The 20,876-nt window shown below is 43.5% G+C and overlaps 1 protein-coding gene across 1 annotated transcript in view; it reads left to right on the forward strand.

Annotated features, from left to right (window-relative positions):
• Window positions 1-20,876, forward strand: part of TMX3 (thioredoxin related transmembrane protein 3) — a 403,888-nt gene that overhangs the window by 179,608 nt on the left and 203,404 nt on the right. Inside the window, exon 8 of the mRNA XM_053714874.1 lies at window positions 18,366-18,443. Coding sequence (XP_053570849.1) covers window positions 18,366-18,443 — 78 coding nt within the window. The remainder of the gene's footprint in view (window positions 1-18,365; window positions 18,444-20,876) is intronic.

The raw sequence follows: 20,876 nt of genomic DNA on the forward strand, positions 1-20,876 counted from the left end.
AATGAGAATGACTGAGGATTGTGGGAAGGAAGTGACATTTAACAGCTTTGCTGGGTTGCTCTTTGCCTCCTCCTGCTGGCCCAACAGTAATTGATGATTCCGTGGACTCACCATATCTTAGGAAAGAAATTGATGAACCATCCAGAAAGCTCCTTCTCAGTAATAGTATACTATTCCTAAATGCTTGGCTAAATGCCACTTTACATATCATAGTAGTCAGACATATTATCCCAAATGTATTACATTCTATTAACTATTGGAATGTTTTAGTTTATGAAAACTGGGATGTTTTTCATCCATCTTTTACTAGGACTAAAGAAGGACCACAAAAAAAGTATTTCTCTTGCAAGGTGTATCCAGTCCACGGATTCATCCTTACTTGTGGAATATTCTCATTCCCTACAGGAAGTGGCAAAGAGAGCACACAGCAAAGCTGTCCATATAGCTCCCCCTCTGGCTCCGCCCCCCCAGTCATTCTCTTTGCCGCTCTAACAAGTAGCATCTCCACGGGAGGGTAAAGTGAATGTGGTGTTAGATATGTAGTTTTTATATCTTCAATCAAAAGTTTGTTATTTTTAAATAGTGCCGGTTTGTACTATTTACTCTCTAGCAGAAAGTGAAGAAGAATTCTGCTGAGAGGAAAATGATTTTAGCATGTTGTAACTAAAATCCACTGCTGTTCCCACGTTGGACTGAGGAGTACCAGAAAACTTCAGTTGGGGGGAACAGTTTGCAGGCTTAACTGCTACAAGGTATGTTCAGTCATCTTTTTCTAGTCAAGACTTAGTAATGCTAGAAGACTGACAAGAATTCCCATGTGGAGAAGGTAAGCCATATTCTGAGACTCAGTATAGAAGGAAGGCTTAATTAACAGGGCTAACAGACTGGTGGACACTGTTAAGGGGCAATCGATTATTTTATAGTGAAAATATGACGATTGTACAAGTTTGTATTACTTTTGAATGGTTTATGGGTTTTTTATTCCACATGGCAGAATTTTAGACACCTATTGAGGGTTTTGAAGGCCCCACAACTCCGGAGTGGAGAGGGAGGGGGCCTAAATTTCGCGCCTCAGTTGCGCAGTTCATATTGCAGACAGCTTCATGCAGCTTCACGTGGATAGTCCAAAGAATACTTGAGGACTTCATAGAGGCTTATTTCTCTCAAATTAATCCCCAGGGGCAAGGTAGGGCCACAGCAGATTGCTGTGGCACGGTGCTGTAGTTTGCTAACCGGTTGTCAGCTTTAGGTTGCTCCAGTTCGGGCATTAAGGGGTTAATTGACTTGAAACTTACTGTGCAATCATTCCAAAGCATTAAGATACTGTGGTAAAAATTTCAGAAAGATTGGATCATTTTTTTGTGATTTAGTAAAAAAGTGAGCGCTTTTTATTATTTAAAGGCACAGTACCGTTTTTTCTCAAATTGTGTTTTTCTGTATTTGAGTGCTGTCTAAGTCTGTTTAACATGTCTGAGCCTACAGATAGACGTTGCTCTATGTGTTTAGTAGCCATGGTGGAACCCCCTTTACATTTGTGTTTTAAGTGTGCTAATGAGTCTAAACATTTTAAAGATCACAATGTTTCACTTATAAATGTATCCCAAGATGATTCTTTAACAGAAGGTAATGAGGATAGTCCACCTTCCTCTCCCCATGTGTCGACGTCAGTTACGCCCGCGCAAGCGATGCCTAGTACCTCTAGCGCATTGGCCCCTATTACATTACAACAATTAGCAGCAGTCATGGATAATTCCCTTGCAGCATTTTTATCCAAACTGCCAGTTTTTCCTAAAAAGCGTGATAGCTCGGTCTTAAGAACAGAGTATGAGCAATCAGAAGCTTTGGAGGATTTATCTGTTGTACCCTCACAACACTCTGAAGTGTCGGTGAGGGATGGGCTGTCTGAAGGAGAAATTTCTGACACTGGAAAGGTTTCTCAGCGGGCAGAATCAGATTCCTTAGCATTTAAATTTAAGCTGGAACACCTCCGCGTACTGCTTAAGGAGGTATTAGCTACGCTGGATGATTGCGACCCCATAATGGTCCCAGAGAAATTGTGTAAAATGGACAAATATCTATAAGTCCCTGTATACACTGATGCGTTTCCGATCCCGAAGAGGGTGGCGGATATTGTGGATAGGGAGTGGGAGAGACCAGGTGTACCCTTTGTTCCCCCCCTATCTTTAAGAAAATGTTCCACATTACTGATCCTAGGCGGGACGCATGGCAGACGGTCCCTAAGGTAGAGGGGGCAGTTTCAACACTAGCCAAGCGCACAACCATACCAATTGAAGACAGCTGTGCATTCAAAGATCCTATGGATAAAAAATTAGAAGGTTTACTAAAGAAAATATTTGTTCAACAAGGTTTCCTTCTCCAGCCTATTGCCTGCATTATTCCTGTAACTACTGCAGCGGCTTTCTGGTTTGAGGCGCTGGAGGAGTCGCTCCAGACGGAGACCTCATATGACGAAATTATGGATAGAATTAAGGCGTTAAAGCTGGCTAATTCTTTTATCACTGATGCCGCTTTTCAATTAGCTAAGTTAGCGGCGAAAAATTCTGGTTTTGCCATCATGGCGCGCAGAGCGCTTTGGCTTAAATCATGGTCGGCCGTTGTGTCGTCTAAGACAAAGTTACTGAATATTCCTTTCAAGGGAAAGACCCTTTTCGGGCCCGAGTTGAAAGAGATTATTTCGGATATCACTGGGGGAAAGGGCCATGCCCTCCCGCAAGATAGGCCTTTTAAGTCTAAAAACAAGGCTAATTTTCGTTCCTTTCGCAACTTCAGGAGCGGTCCTGCTTCAACCTCTGCGACCGCAAAGCAAGAGGGTAACTCTTCACAGCCCAAGGCTACCTGGAAACCTTTGCAGGGCTGGAACAAGGGTAAACAGGCCAAGAAGCCTGCAGCTGCTACTAAGACAGCATGAAGGGGTAGCCCCCGATCCGGGGCCGGATCTGGTAGGGGGCAGACTCTCTCTCTTTGCTCAGGCTTGGGCAAGAGATGTTCCCGATCCCTGGGCTTTAGAGATAGTTGCTCAGGGATATCTTCTAGAATTCAAGGACTCTCCTCCAAGGGGAAGATTCCACATTTCTCGTCTGTCTACAGACACGACAAAGAAAGAGGCGTTCTTACGCTGTGTAGAAGATCTACTCAAGATGGGAGTGATATATCCAGTCCCAATTACAGAACGAGGACTGGGCTTTTACTCAAACCTGTTTGTGGTTCCCAAAAAGGAGGGAAATTTCAGACCAATCCTGGATCTAAAAATTCTAAACAAATTCCTCAGAGTTCCATCCTTCAAGATGGAGACCATTCGGACAATCTTACCGATGATCCAGGAAGGTCAATATATGACTACCGTGGATCTAAAGGATGCGTACCTTCATATTCCTATCCACAAAGATCACCATCAGTTCCTAAGGTTCGCTTTTCTGGACAAGCATTACCAGTTCGAGGCCCTTCCCTTCGGGTTGGCCACCGCTCCAAGAATTTTCACAAAGGTGCTAGGGTCCCTTTTAGCGGTACTAAGACCGCGGGGCATTGCAGTAGCACCCTATCTGGACGACATCTTAATACAGGCGTCGTCTTTTCTCAGAGCCAAGGCTCATATGGATATTGTTCTGGCCTTTCTAAGGTCTCACGGGTGGAAGGTGAACACCGAAAAAAGATCTCTGTCCCCGCTCACAAGGGTTCCCTTCCTGGGAACATTAATATACTCGGTAGAAATGAAAATATTTCTGACGGAAGTCAGAAGGTTAAAGCTTCTAAGCACTTGCCGAGCTCTTCATTCCATTCTTCAGCCATCTGTAGCTCAGTGCATGGAGGTAATCGGATTAATGCTAGCAGCAATGGACGTAGTCCCTTTTGCTCGAATTCATCTCAGGCCACTGCAATTGTGCATGCTCAAACAGTGGAATGGGGATTATGCAGATTTGTCTCCTCAAATCCAACTGGACCAGAAAGCCAGAGATTCTCTTCTCTGGTGGTTGTCTCAGGATCACCTGTCTCAGGGAATGTGCTTCCGCAGACCGGACTGGATCATCGTAACGACCGACGCCAGTCTGCTAGGCTGGGGCGCGGTCTGGGGCTCCCTGAAAGCTCAGGGCCTATGGTCTCGGGAAGAGTCTTTTCTCTCGATAAACATTTTGGAGCTGAGAGCGATCTTCAATACGCTCCAGGCATGGCCTCAGCTAGCGGCTGCCAAGTTCATCAGATTTCAGTCGGACAACATCACGACTGTAGCATACATCAATCATCAGGGAGGAACAAAGAGTTCCTTAGCGATGAAGGAAGTAACCAAGATAATCAGGTGGGCGGAGGATCACTCTTGCCACCTATCTGCAATTCACATCCCAGGAGTAGACAACTGGGAAGCGGATTTCCTAAGTCGTCAGACTTTTCACCCGGGGGGAGTGGGAACTCCATCCGGAGGTATTTGCTCAGCTGACTCAGCTTTGGGGCATTCCAGAGTTGGATCTGATGGCGTCCCGTCAGAACACCAAACTTCCCCTTTACGGATCCAGGTCCAGGGATCCCAAGGCGGCATTGATAGATGCTCTAGTAGCGCCTTGGTCCTTCAATCTGGCCTATGTCTTTCCACCGTTTCCCCTTCTCCCTCGGCTGGTAGCCAGAATCAAACAGGAGAAGGCCTCTGTAGGACTTGGTATGCAGACCTAGTGGACATGTCATCTGTTCCACCATGGACACTGCCAATGAGGCAGGATCTTCTAATTCAGGGTCCTTTCAAGCATCCAAATCTAGTTTCTCTGCAGCTGACTGCTTGGAGATTGAACGCTTGATTCTATCCAAGCGTGGGTTCTCTGAATCAGTCATAGATACTCTGATCCAAGCTAGAAAACCTGTCACCAGGAAAATCTACCATAAGATATGGCGGAAATATCTTTGTTGGTGTGAATCCAAGGGTTATTCGTGGAGTAAGATTAGGATTCCAAGGATATTGTCTTTTCTCCAAGAAGGATTGGAGAAAGGCTTATCAGCTAGTTCCTTAAAGGGACAGATATCAGCTCTGTCGATCCTTTTACACAGGCGTCTGGCAGCATTACCAGATGTTCAAGCGTTTGTACAGGCGTTAGTCAGAATCAAGCCTGTCTATAAACCTGTGGCTCCTCCATGGAGTCTAAATTTAGTTATTTCAGTTCTTCAAGGGGTTCCGTTTGAACCTTTACATTCCATAGATATTAAGTTATTATCTTGGAAAGTTTTGTTTTTGGTAGCTATATCTTCTGCTCGAAGAGTTTCAGAATTGTCTGCTTTGCAGTGTAATTCACCCTATCTGGTGTTCCATGCAGATAAGGTAGTTTTACGTACCAAACCTGGTTTTCTACCTAAAGTTGTTTCTAATAAGAACATTAACCAGGAAATCATTGTTCCTTCTCTGTGTCCTAATCCAGCTTCTAAGAAGGAACGGCTTTTACACAACCTTGATGTGGTTTGTGCTTTGAAATTCTATTTACAAGCAACTAAGGATTTCAGACAAACATCATCTTTGTTTGTCGTCTATTCTGGTAAGAGGAGAGGCCAAAAAGCGACGGCTACCTCTCTTTCTTTCTGGTTGAAAAGCATCATCCGATTGGTTTATGAGACTGCTGGACAGCAGCCTCCTGAACGAATTACAGCTCATTCCACCAGAGCTGTGGCTTCCACCTGGGCCTTCAAGAATGAGGCTTCTGTTGAACAGATTTGTAAGGCAGCGACTTGGTCTTCACTGCATACTTTTGCCAAATTTTACAAATTCGATACTTTTACTTTTTCGGAGGCTATTTTTGGGAGAAAGGTTTTGCAAGCAGTGGTGCCTTCCGTTTAGGTTACATGTCTTGTTCCCTCCCTTCATCCGTGTCCTAAAGCTTTGGTATTGGTATCCCACAAGTAAGGATGAATCCGTGGACTGGATACACCTTGCAAGAGAAAACAGAATTTATGCTTACCTGATAAATTACTTTCTCTTGCGGTGTATCCAGTCCACGGCCCGCCCTGGCATTTAAGTCAGGTTCAAATTTATTGTTTAAACTACAGTCACCACTGCACCCTATGGTTTCTCCTTTTTCTCCTAACCGTCGGTCGAATGACTGGGGGGGTGGAGCCAGAGGGGAAGCTATATGGACAGCTTTGCTGTGTGCTCTCTTTGCCACTTCCTGTAGGGAATGAGAATATCCCACAAGTAAGGATGAATCCGTGGACTGGATACACCGCAAGAGAAAGTAATTTATCAGGTAAGCATAAATTCTGTTTTCTTCTATAAGGTACTACGAGTCCACGGATTCATCCTTTACTTGTGGGATATTATCCTCCTGCTAACAGGAAGTGGCAAAGAGCACCAGAGCAGAGCTGTCTATATAGCTCCTCCCTTAGCTCCACCCCCCAGTCATTCTCTTTGCCTACTCTAAGTACTAGGAAGGGTAAAGTGAAAGAAGTGATAAAATATTAGTTTTTAATTTCTATAAGCAAGAGTTTTTTGTTTTAAATGGTACCGGTGTGTACTATATACTCTCAGGCAGCAGATGGATGAAGACTTATGCCTGGAGGATGATGATCTTAGCATTTGTAACTAAGATCCAGTGCTGTTCCCACAGAGGCTGAGGAGTACAGGAAACTTCAGTGTGAGGAACGTTTTCATGCTATATAGCAGTGAGGTATGTTCAGTCATTTTTTCTGGAGAGACTGAGTATTTCAGAATGACTGACAATATCCCCATGAGGTTAAGGGTAAGCAGTAATCATAAGAGCTATAGAAAGGCATTACTAAGCTTGCATAAGGGGCTAATTAAAAAATGGTTGACACTGAATTTTGAATGTTTGTAGGCAGACGTTTTTATGAACTGGGAGTGCTGTTAACGTTTTGTGGGCAATAACGTTTTTTTGGGCAAACTTTATTGAGGGTACACTTGGCTTATTTTTGGGTCTCAGAGCCCACATGGCTAGTTTAAAACCGCTCTGGTGCGGTTCTTTGAGGCTGTAGAGACATCGAGTGAGATGGGCGGGGCCTATTTTCACGTCTCGGGTGCGCAGTTGTTTTCTAGCAGCAAGCTCCATCTCCTGAGGGCCCTTGTAGATGTTTTGGGCCAAATCGAAGCTTTAACCCCATATTTACCATCACTGAGGGCAGGTAGGGCCACAGCAAGGCTGTGGCAAGGTGCTGGGGGTGTTTTTTCCGGATTTAGGCCTTGTTCAATCCGGTTTGCACATTAAAGGGTTAAATGTTAAATTTCCTTGTGGGACAAACTTAACTACACACATTGAGTCTGCTGTAAAAAATTTGAAAAATTTGGTGCATTTTAAAGCAGTTTTGCAGAACGTGTATGCTTTTTTTCTCTTAAAGGCGCAGTACCGTTTTTTAAGATTGTTATTTTTTTCACTAAATAAAGTGTTTTCAAGCTTGTTTGTAGTTATTACTAGCCTGGTCAACATGTCTGACATTGAGGAAAGTCATTGTTCAATATGTTTAGAAGCCATTGTGGAACCCCCACTTAGAATGTGTCCCTCATGCACTGAAAGGTCAATAAATTGCAAAGAACATATTTTAGCTACTAAAAGTATGTCGCAGGATGATTCTCAGTCAGAAGGGAATCGGGTTATGCCATCTAATTCTCCCCAAGTGTCACAACCATTAACGCCCGCACAAGCGACGCCAAGTACTTCTAGTGCGTCTAATTCTTTCACCCTGCAAGATATGGCCGCAGTTATGAATACTACCCTCACAGAGGTTTTATCTAAGCTGCCTGGGTTGCAGGGGAAGCGCAGTAGGTCTGGTGTGAGAACAAATGCTGAGCCCTCTGACGGTTTATTAGCCATATGCGATGTACCCTCACAATGTTCTGAGTTGGGTGTGAGGGATTTGCTGTCTGAGGGAGAGATTTCTGATTCAGGAAAGATGTTCCCTCAGACAGACTCAGATATGACGGCTTTTAAATTTAAACTAGAACACCTCCGCTTATTGCTCAGGGAGGTTTTAGCGACTCTGGATGATTGTGACCCTATTGTAGTTCCAGAGAAATTGTGTAAAATGGACAGATTTCTAGAGGTTCCTGCCTACACTGATGTTTTTCTGGTCCCTAAGAGGATTTCGGACATTGTTACTAAGGAGTGGGATAGACCAGGTATTCCGTTCGCTCCCCCTCCTACTTTTAAGAAAATGTTTCCCATATCAGACACCATGCGGGACTTGTGGCAGATGGTCCCTAAGGTGGAGGGAGCTATTTCTACCCTGGCTAAGCGTACAACTATACCTATTGAGGACATTTGTGCTTTCAAAGATCCTATGGATAAAAAATTAGAGGGTCTCCTAAAGAAAATATTTGTTCATCAGGGTTTTCTTCTCCAACCTATAGCGTGCATTGTTCCTGTAACTACTGCAGCTCCTTTTTGGTTCGAGGCTCTTCAGGTTGAGACCCCATTAGATGATATTCTGGATAGAATTAGGGCTCTCAAGCTAGCTAATTCTTTCATTACAGGTGCCGCCTTTCAACTGGCTAAATTAGCGGCAAAGAATTCAGGTTTTAGCTCGTAGAGCGTTATGGCTTAAGTCCTGGTCTGCTGATGTGTCATCAAAATCTAAGCTTTTAGCCATCCCTTTCAAGGGTAAGACCCTATTCGGGCCTGAACTGAAAGAGATCATTTCAGACATCACTGGAGGGAAAGGCCATGCCCTTCCTCAGGATAAGACAAATAAGATGAGGACCAAACAAAATAATTTTTGTTCCTTTCGAAACATCAAAGGTGGTCCCTCTACCTTTTCCCCTGCTGCAAAGCAGAGGGGAATTTTTCTCAATCCAAGTCAGTCTTGAGACCTACCCAGACTTGGAACAAGGGTAAAAAGGCCAAGAAGCCCGCTGCCGCCACCAAGACAGCATGAAGGGGTAGCCCCCGATCCGGGACCGGATCTAGTAGGGGGCAGACTTTCTCTCTTTGCTCAGGCTTGGGCAAGAGACGTCCAGGACTCCTGGGCTTTAGAAATCGTAACCCAGGGGTATCTTCTAGATTTCAAAGATTCTCCTCCAAGGGGGAGATTTCATCTTTCTCAATTGTCTGTAAACCAGACAAAAAGAGAAGCGTTCTTACACTGTGTAGAAGACCTATATACCATGGGAGTGATCTGCCCAGTTCTGAAAACAGAACAGGGGCAGGGGTTCTACTCCAATCTGTTTGTGGTTCCCAAAAAAGAGGGAACCTTCAGACCAATTTTAGATCTCAAGATCCTAGACAAATTCCTCAGAGTCCCATCCTTCAAGATGGAGACCATTCAGACTATTTTACCAATGATCCAGGTGGGTCAATATATGACCACCGTGGACTTAAAGGATGCGTATCTACACATCCCTATCCACAAAGATCATCACCAGTTCCTCAGGTTCGCCTTTCTGGACAAGTATACCCAGTTTGTGGCTCTTCCCTTCGGGTTGGCCACAGCTCCCAGAATTTTCACAAAGGTGCTAGGGTCCCTTCTGGCGGTTCTAAGGCCGCGGGGCATAGCAGTGGCGCCTTATCTGGACGATATCTTAATTCAGGCGTCGACTTACCAACTAGCCAAGTCTCACACGGACATCGTGTTGGCTTTTCTAAGATCTCACGGGTTCCATTCCTGGAACTCTGATAGATTCGGTGGACATGAAATTTTTTTCTAACGGAGGTCAGGAAATCAAAGATCCACCTGCCGAGCTCCTCATTCCATTCCTCGGCCGTCAGTGGCTCAGTGTATGGAGGTAAACGGACTAATGGTAGCGGCAATGGACATAGTTCCGTTTGCTCGCTTGCATCTCAGACCACTGCAACTATGCATGCTCAAGCAGTGGAATGGGGATTATGCAGATTTGTCTCCTCAGATAAATCTGGATCAAGAGACCAGAGACTCTCTTCTTTGGTGGTTGTCACAGGATCATCTGTCCCAGGGAATGTGTTTCCACAGGCCAGCATGGGTCATAGTGACGACGGACGCCAGCCTATTGGGCTGGGGTGCAGTCTGGAATTCCCTGAAAGCACAGGGTTTGTGGACTCAGGAGGAGGCTCTCCTCCCGATAAATATTCTAGAACTGAGAGCGATATTCAACGCGCTTCATAAGATTCCGGTCGGACAATATCACGACTGTAGCATATATCAATCATCAGGGGTGAACAAAGAGTTCTCTAGCGATGATAGAGGTTACCAAAATAATTCGATTGGCAGAGACTCACTCTTGCCATCTATCAGCAATCTATATCCCAGGAGTGGAGAACTGGGAGGCGGATTTTCTAAGTCGTCAGACTTTTCATCCGGGGGAGTGGGAACTCCATCCGGAGGTGTTTGCACAATTGATTCAGCAATGGGGCACACCAGAATTAGATCTGATGACGTCTTGTCAGAACGCCAAACTTCCTTGTTACGGGTCCAGGTCAAGGGATCCTCAGGCAGTACTGATAGATGCTCTAGCAGTACCCTGGTCGTTCAATCTGGCTTACGTGTTTCCACCATTTCCTCTCCTTCCTGGTTGCCAGAATCAAACAGGAGAGAGCTTTGGTGATTTTGATAGCACCTGCGTGGCCACGCAGGACTTGGTATGCAGACCTGGTGGACATGTCATCTCTTCCACCATGGACTCTGCCACTGAGACAGGACCTTCTGATTCAAGGTCCATTCCAGCATCCAAATCTAGTTTCTCTGCGGCTGACTGCTTGGAGATTGAACGCTTTATCCAAGCGGGGTTTCTCTGAGTCGGTCATAGATACCTTGATTCAGGCTCGAAAGCCTGTCACTAGGAAAAGTTATCATAAGATATGGCATAAATATCTTTATTGGTGCAAATCCAAAGGCTACTCATGGAGTAAGATCAGGATTCCTAGGATTTTGTTCTTTCTCCAAGAAGGATTGGAGAAGGGGCTATCAGCTAGTTCAATTTTACTGCACAAGCATCTGGCAGATGTTCCAGACGTTCAGTCGTTCTGTCAGGCTTTAGTTAGAATCAAGCCTGTGTTTAAACCGGTTGCTCCGCCATGGAGTTTGAATTTAGTTCTTAAAGTTCTTCAAGGGGTTCCGTTTGAACCTATGCATTCCATAGATATTAAGTTTCTATCTTCGAAAGTTCTGTTTTTAGTTGCTATCTCTTCGGCTCGAAGAGTTTCTGAACTATCTGCATTGCAATGCAATTCTCCTTATCTTGTTTTCCATGCTGATAAGGTGGTTTTGCGTACCAAACCTGGATTCCTTCCTAAGGGTGTTACTTATAGGAATATCAATCAGGAAATTGTTGTTCCTTCTCTGTGTCCTAATCCTTCCTCTAAGAAGGAGCGTCTGTTGCACAACTTGGACGTGGTTCGTGCTTTGAAGTTTTACTTGCAAGCAACCAAAGATTTCCATCAAAAATCTTCTTTGTTGTCTATTCTGGAAAACGTAGAGGTCAAAAAGCTACGGCTACCTCTCTTTCTTTTTGACTGAAAAGCATCATCCGTTTGGCATACGAGACTGCTGGACAGCAACCTCCTGAAAGGATTACAGCTCACTCTAGAGCGGTGGCTTCCACTTGGGCTTTTTAAATTAAGCTTCTGTTGAACAGATTTGTAAGGCTGCGACTTGGTCTTCGCTTCATACCTTTTCCCAATTTTACAAATTTGATACTTTTGCTTCTTCGGAGGCTATTTTTGGGAGAAAAGTTCTTCAAGCAGTGGTGCCTTCTGTTTAACCATCTGTCTTGTCCCTCCCGTTCATCCGTGTCCTGTAGCTTTGGTATTGTATCCCACAAGTAAAGGATGAATCCGTGGACTCGTCGTACCTTATGGAAGAAAAGTAAATTTATGCTTACCTGATAAATTAATTTCTTCTATGGTACGACGAGTCCACGGCCGCCCTGTCTTTGTAAGACAGATTATATATTTTTTTATTTTAAACTTCAGTCACCTCTGCACCTTGTAGTTTCTCCTTTTTCTTCCTGTACCTTCGGTCGAATGACTGGGGGGTGGAGATAAGGGAGGAGCTATATAGACAGCTCTGCTGTGGTGCTCTTTACCACTTCCTGTTAGCAGGAGGATAATATCCCACAAGTAAAGGATGAATCCGTGGACTCGTCGTACCATAGAAGAAATTAATTTATCAGGTAAGCATAAATTTACTTTCTCCAACATAGGTGTGTCCGGTCCACGGCGTCATCCTTACTTGTGGGATATTCTCTTCCCCAACAGGAAATGGCAAAGAGCCCAGCAAAGCTGGTCACATGATCCCTCCTAGGCTCCGCCTACCCCAGTCATTCTCTTTGCCGTTGTACAGGCAACATCTCCACGGAGATGGCTTAGAGTTTTTTAGTGTTTAACTGTAGTTTTTATTATTCAATCAAGAGTTTGTTATTTTGAAATAGTGCTGGTATGTACTATTTACTCAGAAACAGAAAAGAGATGAAGAATTCTGTTTGTATGAGGAAAATGATTTTAGCAACCGTCACTAAAATCCATGGCTGTTCCACACAGGACTGTTGAGAGCAATTAACTTCAGTTGGGGGAACAGTGTGCAGTCTCTTGCTGCTTGAGGTATGACACATTCTAACAAGACGATGTAATGCTGGAAGCTGTCATTTTCCCTATGGGATCCGGTAAGCCATGTTTATTACGATCGTAAATAAGGGCTTCACAAGGGCTTATTAAGACTGTAGACTTTTTTTGGGCTAAATCGATTCATTATTAACACATATTTAGCCTTGAGGAATCATTTTATCTGGGTATTTTGATATATTGATATCGGCAGGCACTGTATTAGACACCTTATTCTTTAGGGGCTTTCCCAAAGCATAAGCAGAGCCTCATTTTCGCGCCGGTGTTGCGCACTTGTTTTTGAGAGGCATGGCATGCAGTCGCATGTGAGAGGAGCTCTGATACTTAGAAAGACTTTCTGAAGGCGTCATTTGGTATCGTATTCCCCTTTGGGCTTGGTTGGGTCTCAGCAAAGCAGATACCAGGGACTGTAAAGGGGTTAAAGTTAAAAACGGCTCCGGTTCCGTTATTTTATGGGTTAAAGCTTCCAAATTTGGTGTGCAATACTTTTAAGGCTTTAAGACACTGTGGTGAAAATTTGGTGAATTTTGAACAATTCCTTCATGTTTTTTCGCAATTGCAGTAATAAAGTGTGTTCAGTTTAATATTTAAAGTGACAGTAACGGTTTTATTTTAAAACGCTTTTTGTACTTTGTTATCAAGTTTATGCCTGTTTAACATGTCTGAACTACCAGATAGACTGTGTTCTGAATGTGGGGAAGCCAGAATTCCTATTCATTTAAATAAATGTGATTTATGTGATAATGACAATGATGCCCAAGATGATTCCTCAAGTGAGGGGAGTAAGCATGGTACTGCATCATTCCCTCCTTCGTCTACACGAGTCTTGCCCACTCAGGAGGCCCCTAGTACATCTAGCGCGCCAATACTCCTTACTATGCAACAATTAACGGCTGTAATGGATAATTCTGTCAAAAACATTTTAGCCAAAATGAACACTTATCAGCGTAAGCGCGGCTGCTCTGTTTTAGATACTGAAGAGCATGACGACGCTGATAATAATATTTCTGAAGGGCCCCTCACCCAGTCTGATGGGGCCAGGGAGGTTTTGTCTGAGGGAGAAATTAGTGATTCAAGAAACATTTCTCAACAGGCTGAACCTGATGTGATTGCATTTAAATTTAAGTTGGAACATCTCCGCATTCTGCTTAAGGAGGTATTATCCACTCTGGATGATTGTGACAAGTTGGTCATCCCAGAGAAACTATGTAAAATGGACAAGTTCCTAGAGGTGCCGGGGCTCCCAGAAGCTTTTCCTATACCCAAGCGGGTGGCGGACATTGTTAATAAAGAATGGGAAAGGCCCGGTATTCCTTTCGTCCCTCCCCCCATATTTAAAAAATTGTTTCCTATGGTCGACCCCAGAAAGGACTTATGGCAGACAGTCCCCAAGGTCGAGGGAGCGGTTTCCACTTTAAACAAACGCACCACTATACCCATAGAGGATAGTTGTGCTTTCAAAGATCCTATGGATAAAAAATTAGAAGGTTTGCTTAAAAAGATCTTTGTTCAGCAAGGTTACCTTCTACAACCTATTTCATGCATTGTCCCTGTCGCTACAGCCGCATGTTTCTGGTTTGATGATCTGATAAAGGCGGTCGATAGTGATTCTCCTCCTTTGGAGGAGATTATGGACAGAATCAATGCTCTCAAATTGGCTAATTCTTTCACCCTAGACGCCACTTTGCAATTGGCTAGGTTAGCGGCTAAGAATTCTGGGTTTGCTATTGTGGCGCGCAGAGCGCTTTGGTTGAAATCTTGGTCGGCTGATGCGTCTTCCAAGAACAAGCTACTTAACATTCCTTTCAAGGGGAAAACGCTGTTTGGCCCTGACTTGAAAGAGATTATCTCTGATATCACTGGGGGTAAGGGCCACGCCCTTCCTCAGGATCGGCCTTTCAAGGCCAAAAATAAACCTAATTTTCGTCCCTTTCGTAGAAACGGACCAGCCCAAGGTGCTACGTCCTCTAAGCAAGAGGGTAATACTTCTCAAGCCAAGCCAGCTTGGAGACCAATGCAAGGCTGGAACAAGGGAAAGCAGGCCAAGAAGCCTGCCACTGCTACCAAGACAGCATGAAATGTTGGCCCCCGATCCGGGACCGGATCTGGTGGGGGGCAGACTCTCTCTCTTCGCTCAGGCTTGGGCAAGAGATGTTCTGGATCCTTGGGCGCTAGAAATAGTCTCCCAAGGTTATCTTCTGGAATTCAAGGGACTTCCCCCAAGGGGGAGGTTCCACAGGTCTCAGTTGTCTTCAGACCACATAAAAAGACAGGCATTCTTACATTGTGTAGAAGACCTGTTAAAAATGGGAGTGATTCATCCTGTTCCATTAAGAGAACAAGGGATGGGGTTCTACTCCAATCTGTTCATAGTTCCCAAAAAAGAGGGAACGTTCAGACCAATCTTAGATCTCAAGATCTTAAACAAGTTTCTCAAGGTTCCATCGTTCAAGATGGAAACCATTCGAACTATTCTTCCTTCCATCCAGGAAGGTCAATTCATGACCACGGTGGATTTAAAGGATGCGTATCTACATATTCCTATCCACAAGGAACATCATCGGTTCCTAAGGTTCGCATTCCTGGACAAGCATTACCAGTTCGTGGCGCTTCCTTTCGGATTAGCCACTGCTCCAAGGATTTTCACAAAGGTACTAGGGTCCCTTCTAGCTGTGCTAAGACCAAGGGGCATTGCTGTAGTACCTTACTTGGACGACATTCTGATTCAAGCGTCGTCCCTTCCTCAAGCAAAGGCTCACACGGACATAGTCCTGGCCTTTCTCAGATCTCACGGATGGAAAGTGAACGTGGAAAAGAGTTCTCTATCTCCGTCAACAAGGGTTCCCTTCTTGGGAACAATAATAGACTCCTTAGAAATGAGGATATTTCTGACAGAGGCCAGAAAAACAAAGCTTCTAGACTCTTGTCGGATACTTCATTCCGTTCCTCTTCCTTCCATAGCTCAGTGCATGGAAGTGATCGGGTTGATGGTAGCGGCAATGGACATAGTTCCTTTTGCGCGCATTCATCTAAGACCATTACAACTGTGCATGCTCAGTCAGTGGAATGGGGATTATACAGACTTGTCTCCGAAGATACAAGTAAATCAGAGGACCAGAGACTCACTCCGTTGGTGGCTGTCTCTGGACAACCTGTCACAAGGGATGACATTCCGCAGACCAGAGTGGGTCATTGTCACGACCGACGCCAGTCTGATGGGCTGGGGCGCGGTCTGGGGATCCCTGAAAGCTCAGGGTCTTTGGTCTCGGGAAGAATCTCTTCTACCGATAAATATTCTGGAACTGAGAGCGATATTCAATGCTCTCAAGGCTTGGCCTCAGCTAGCGAGGGCCAAGTTCATACGGTTTCAATCAGACAACATGACAACTGTTGCGTACATCAACCATCAGGGGGGAACAAGGAGTTCCCTAGCGATGGAAGAAGTGACCAAAATCATTCTATGGGCGGAGTCTCACTCCTGCCACCTGTCCGCTATCCACATCCCAGGAGTGGAAAATTGGGAAGCGGATTTTCTGAGTCGTCAGACATTGCATCCGGGGGAGTGGGAACTCCATCCGGAAATCTTTGCCCAAGTCACTCAGCTGTGGGGCATTCCAGACATGGATCTGATGGCCTCTCGTCAGAACTTCAAAGTTCCTTGCTACGGGTCCAGATCCAGGGATCCCAAGGCGGCTCTAGTGGATGCACTAGTGGCACCTTGGACCTTCAAACTAGCTTATGTGTTCCCGCCGTTTCCTCTCATCCCCAGGCTGGTAGCCAGGATCAATCAGGAGAGGGCGTCAGTGATCTTGATAGCTCCTGCGTGGCCACGCAGGACTTGGTATGCAGATCTGGTGAATATGTCATCGGCTCCACCTTGGAAGCTACCTTTGAGACGAGACCTTCTTGTTCAGGGTCCGTTCGAACATCCGAACCTGGTTTCACTCCAGCTGACTGCTTGGAGATTGAACGCTTGATCTTATCGAAGCGAGGGTTCTCAGATTCTGTTATCAATACTCTTGTTCAGGCCAGAAAGCCTGTAACTAGAAAGATTTACCACAAAATTTGGAAAAAATATATCTGTTGGTGTGAATCTAAAGGATTCCCTTGGGATAAGGTTAAGATTCCTAAGATTCTATCCTTCCTTCAAGAAGGATTGGAAAAAGGATTATCTGCAAGTTCCCTGAAGGGACAGATTTCTGCCTTGTCTGTGTTACTTCACAAAAAGCTGGCAGCTGTGCCAGATGTTCAAGCCTTTGTTCAGGCTCTGGTTAGAATTAAGCCTGTTTACAAACCTTTGACTCCTCCTTGGAGTCTCAATTTAGTTCTTTCAGTTCTTCAGGGGGTTCCGTTTGAACCCTTACATTCCGTTGATATTAAGTTATTATCTTGGAAAGTTTTGTTTTTGGTTGCAATTTCTTCTGCTAGAAGAGTTTCAGAATTATCTGCTCTGCAGTGTTCTCCTCCTTATCTGGTGTTCCATGCAGATAAGGTGGTTTTACGTACTAAACCTGGTTTTCTTCCAAAAGTTGTTTCTAACAAAAACATTAACCAGGAGATTATCGTACCTTCTCTGTGTCCGAAACCAGTTTCAAAGAAGGAACGTTTGTTGCACAATTTGGATGTTGTTCGCGCTCTAAAATTCTATTTAGATGCTACAAAGGATTTTAGACAAACATCTTCCTTGTTTGTTGTTTATTCCGGTAAAAGGAGAGGTCAAAAAGCAACTTCTACCTCTCTCTCTTTTTGGATTAAAAGCATCATCAGATTGGCTTACGAGACTGCCGGACGGCAGCCTCCCGAAAGAATCACAGCTCATTCCACTAGGGCTGTGGCTTCCACATGGGCCTTCAAGAACGAGGCTTCTGTTGATCAGATATGTAGGGCAGCGACTTGGTCTTCACTGCACACTTTTACCAAATTTTACAAGTTTGATACTTTTGCTTCTTCTGAGGCTATTTTTGGGAGAAAGGTTTTGCAAGCCGTGGTGCCTTCCATTTAGGTGACCTGATTTGCTCCCTCCCTTCATCCGTGTCCTAAAGCTTTGGTATTGGTTCCCACAAGTAAGGATGACGCCGTGGACCGGACACACCTATGTTGGAGAAAACAGAATTTATGTTTACCTGATAAATTACTTTCTCCAACGGTGTGTCCGGTCCACGGCCCGCCCTGGTTTTTTTAATCAGGTCTGATAATTTATTTTCTTTAACTACAGTCACCACGGTACCATATGGTTTCTCCTATGCAAATATTCCTCCTTAACGTCGGTCGAATGACTGGGGTAGGCGGAGCCTAGGAGGGATCATGTGACCAGCTTTGCTGGGCTCTTTGCCATTTCCTGTTGGGGAAGAGAATATCCCACAAGTAAGGATGACGCCGTGGACCGGACACACCGTTGGAGAAAGTAATTTATCAGGTAAACATAAATTCTGTTTTTATAAATGTCAGTATAATTTATTAGCCCAATAGTTTGTCTTGCAAACCAAGAGTCCTACAAGACTAAAAAAAAATACAAAAGCTGTAAAACATTTGGAAATATTACTTGTTTATATATCTGTATGTATGTATGAATATAATACAGCTATGTCCCAGTTTTAGTCAGTACAAACCTGCAAACAATACATTTTTTGAGTGGTCCAAATACTTACAGTCAAGGAAACAGCAGGGTGCAGTGCAAATGTAAGGGCTCTATTTCAGTGGTGTAGCGTTTACTCATATTCTACTAATAAACCAAAAAGTCAGTTTGGGAATTTACTAGGTTCTATCTATATATAGCTGCAAGAAAGCATTTAAAAATACATACAATTAATTTATTTTTTTAATTTTGTATGTCAACAGGAGAAATACATTGAAGTTGCTTCAGAACTTATCGTATATACTTACTTCTTTTCAACATCAGAAGAAGTTTTGCCTGAGGTAAGAAGTTATAAATAAATAAAATATGTATGCAAAATGTAAAAAGCTTAGTGGTTGTATGCATACTTAGTGACATTTTTACTGGGGCTGCTGCCATAAATAATGTGCATAGAGATCATTGGTTTAAAATATATTCACTTGCATTAAGTAAGAAAAATAATAAAAAAGTAAAATTACAGAAAAAAATAAACAAAGCTATCCAAAATAAAAAATGTAAACATAAACTAATCACCTTTCCTGAAGTCCGGCGGTGAAGGTCTTCTTCCTGGCGGCTCCATCATCTTCTATCTTCATCTTGAGTGAAGGCGGCGCGGAGTGGAAGTGTAGAGTGGTCTTCCTCGATGCGCGGTTCCGGAGCGGAGGTCTTCAGCGGTGCCGATCCTCAGCAGCGCGGAGGCTCCTCTTCATCCGATCTCCAGCACTGAAAAATAAATGCAAGGTACCGCATTCAATTTGGGGTAACTTGCATTCCTATTGACTGAAATTTTGAAATCGGCCAATAGGATTAGAGCTACTGAAATCCTATTGGCTGTTCAAATCAGCCAATAAGATTTCTGTAGCTCTCATCCTATTGGCTGATTTCAAAATTTCAGCCAATAGGAATCCAAGGTACTCCAATAAATATGGGGTACCTTGCATTTAATCTTCAGTGTGTGGCAGGCGATCGCATGAAGAGGGGCCTCTCTGCCGCTTTGGACCACCGCCGCTGAGGATCTGTGCATCGGGGAAGGCAGCTCCGCACTGCTTTCGCTCCAGATGAAGATAGAAGATGATGGAGCCTCCTGGAAGAAGACCTTCTCCGCCGGACTTCAGGAACGGTGAGTACCTCTTTGGGGGTTAGATTTAGGATTTTTTTTTTTTTTTTTTTTTTTTTTTAAGATTAGGGATTTAATGGACTTATAAAAAATCTGAATGCCCTTTTAAGGGCAATGCCTATACAAATGCCCCTTTAGGGGCAATGGATAGTATAGGTTTTTTAGTGTTAGGTTTTTTTATTTTGGGGGGATTGGTGGGTGGGGGGGGTTTACTGTTAGGTCGGACTCAGTATTTTTTAAACGTAAAAGAGCTGTTTAACTTAGGGCAATGCCCAACAAAAGGCCATTTTAAGGGCTATTGGTAGTTTAGATTAGGGGGTGTTTTTATTTTGGGGGGCTTTTTTATTTTCATAGGGATTAGGTTTAATTTTTATAATTTTGTTTATTTTTTTTCTGTAATGTTAGACTTTTTTATTTTTTGTAATGTTAGATACATTTTTCGGAATTTAATGTTAGGATTTTTTATTTTAATTGTAATTTAGTAGTAACTGGGGTTAATTTAGGGGTGTTAGGTTAGGGGGCTTAGTAATTAAATGAGTTGTTTGCGTTATGGGGGGGTTGGCGGTTTAGGGGTTAATAGGTTAATTATGATGTGGGGTTTGTTGGTTTAGTGGTTAATAGTATTAGTTGGCGTTGTAGGATTTGGCGGTTTAAGGGTTATTATTGTAATTTATTTAGTTGGCGTTGTGGGGGTTTGGCTTTGTAAGGTTTAGGTAGTTTCTGTTTTTTTTGTTAATACTTAGTACGGGCGGTTATGTTTATTTATTTATTTTTTATACTTCGTGTGGGCGGTTAGCTTTTTTTTTTTCTTAATACAGTACTTCGTGCGGGCAGGGTTTTTTTGTTTTTTTTTATCGTGCAGGCGTTTTTTTTTTGTTTTTTTTTAAGGCTTCATTTGCCTACGCTGCATCCAGGTGGATTCTTTCACCACCCTGCCATTTTCAGGTTTGCCTTTGCTGCATCCAGGTGGATTCTTTTGGCTGCGCGCGCAGCCAACATTGCTTTGAGAATGCGTGCGCAACTGGCGACACAGACGGATGCATTACAAACGCGATTATAGTATAGATACGTTTAGATTTAGATCCAGCAGTGATTTTACAAATTCTGATTATGTTTTAAAAGTTTTTGTTACTTTATCAAATTAGGATTATACTTTGTATATTTCGATGTATCTTTTAAAAAATAACATTGCTCTTTTGTTTTTCTGTATCATAAAATAAATCAGAGCTTCAGAAAGTGGGGGAGAGACAAGGCAGATGAGTTCCCAGAGTATGACTGGAGATGTCATAATTCTTGTGAAATGCTGTAAGCATTTTAAACAAGCTGGTCTCACTGATTTGTCTCGCCAGCTGTATGCAGTTGAAGTTCGTTCAAAATTCAGAATACGCTTATTTAACTGACAGAAAAGTAATATGTGCTAAACTACTGGCAAAACAAGTTAAATTGTAGTGAAAACATTGTTTTTGTGAAAATTGTATTTGCTGCAAACTGAGACATTATATCAGCCCCAGGTGCTTTCCTGTTTATTTTTCTTTCTCCTGTTTAATTTTTTTATCCCACAGACCCTCATTACTTTCTGTGGAAGGCATCTCTCTGGGACTACCAAGTGCAATGTAAT

This window comes from Bombina bombina, chromosome 5, assembly GCF_027579735.1.
Source record: "Bombina bombina isolate aBomBom1 chromosome 5, aBomBom1.pri, whole genome shotgun sequence".
Classification (NCBI taxonomy): Eukaryota; Metazoa; Chordata; class Amphibia; order Anura; family Bombinatoridae; genus Bombina; species Bombina bombina.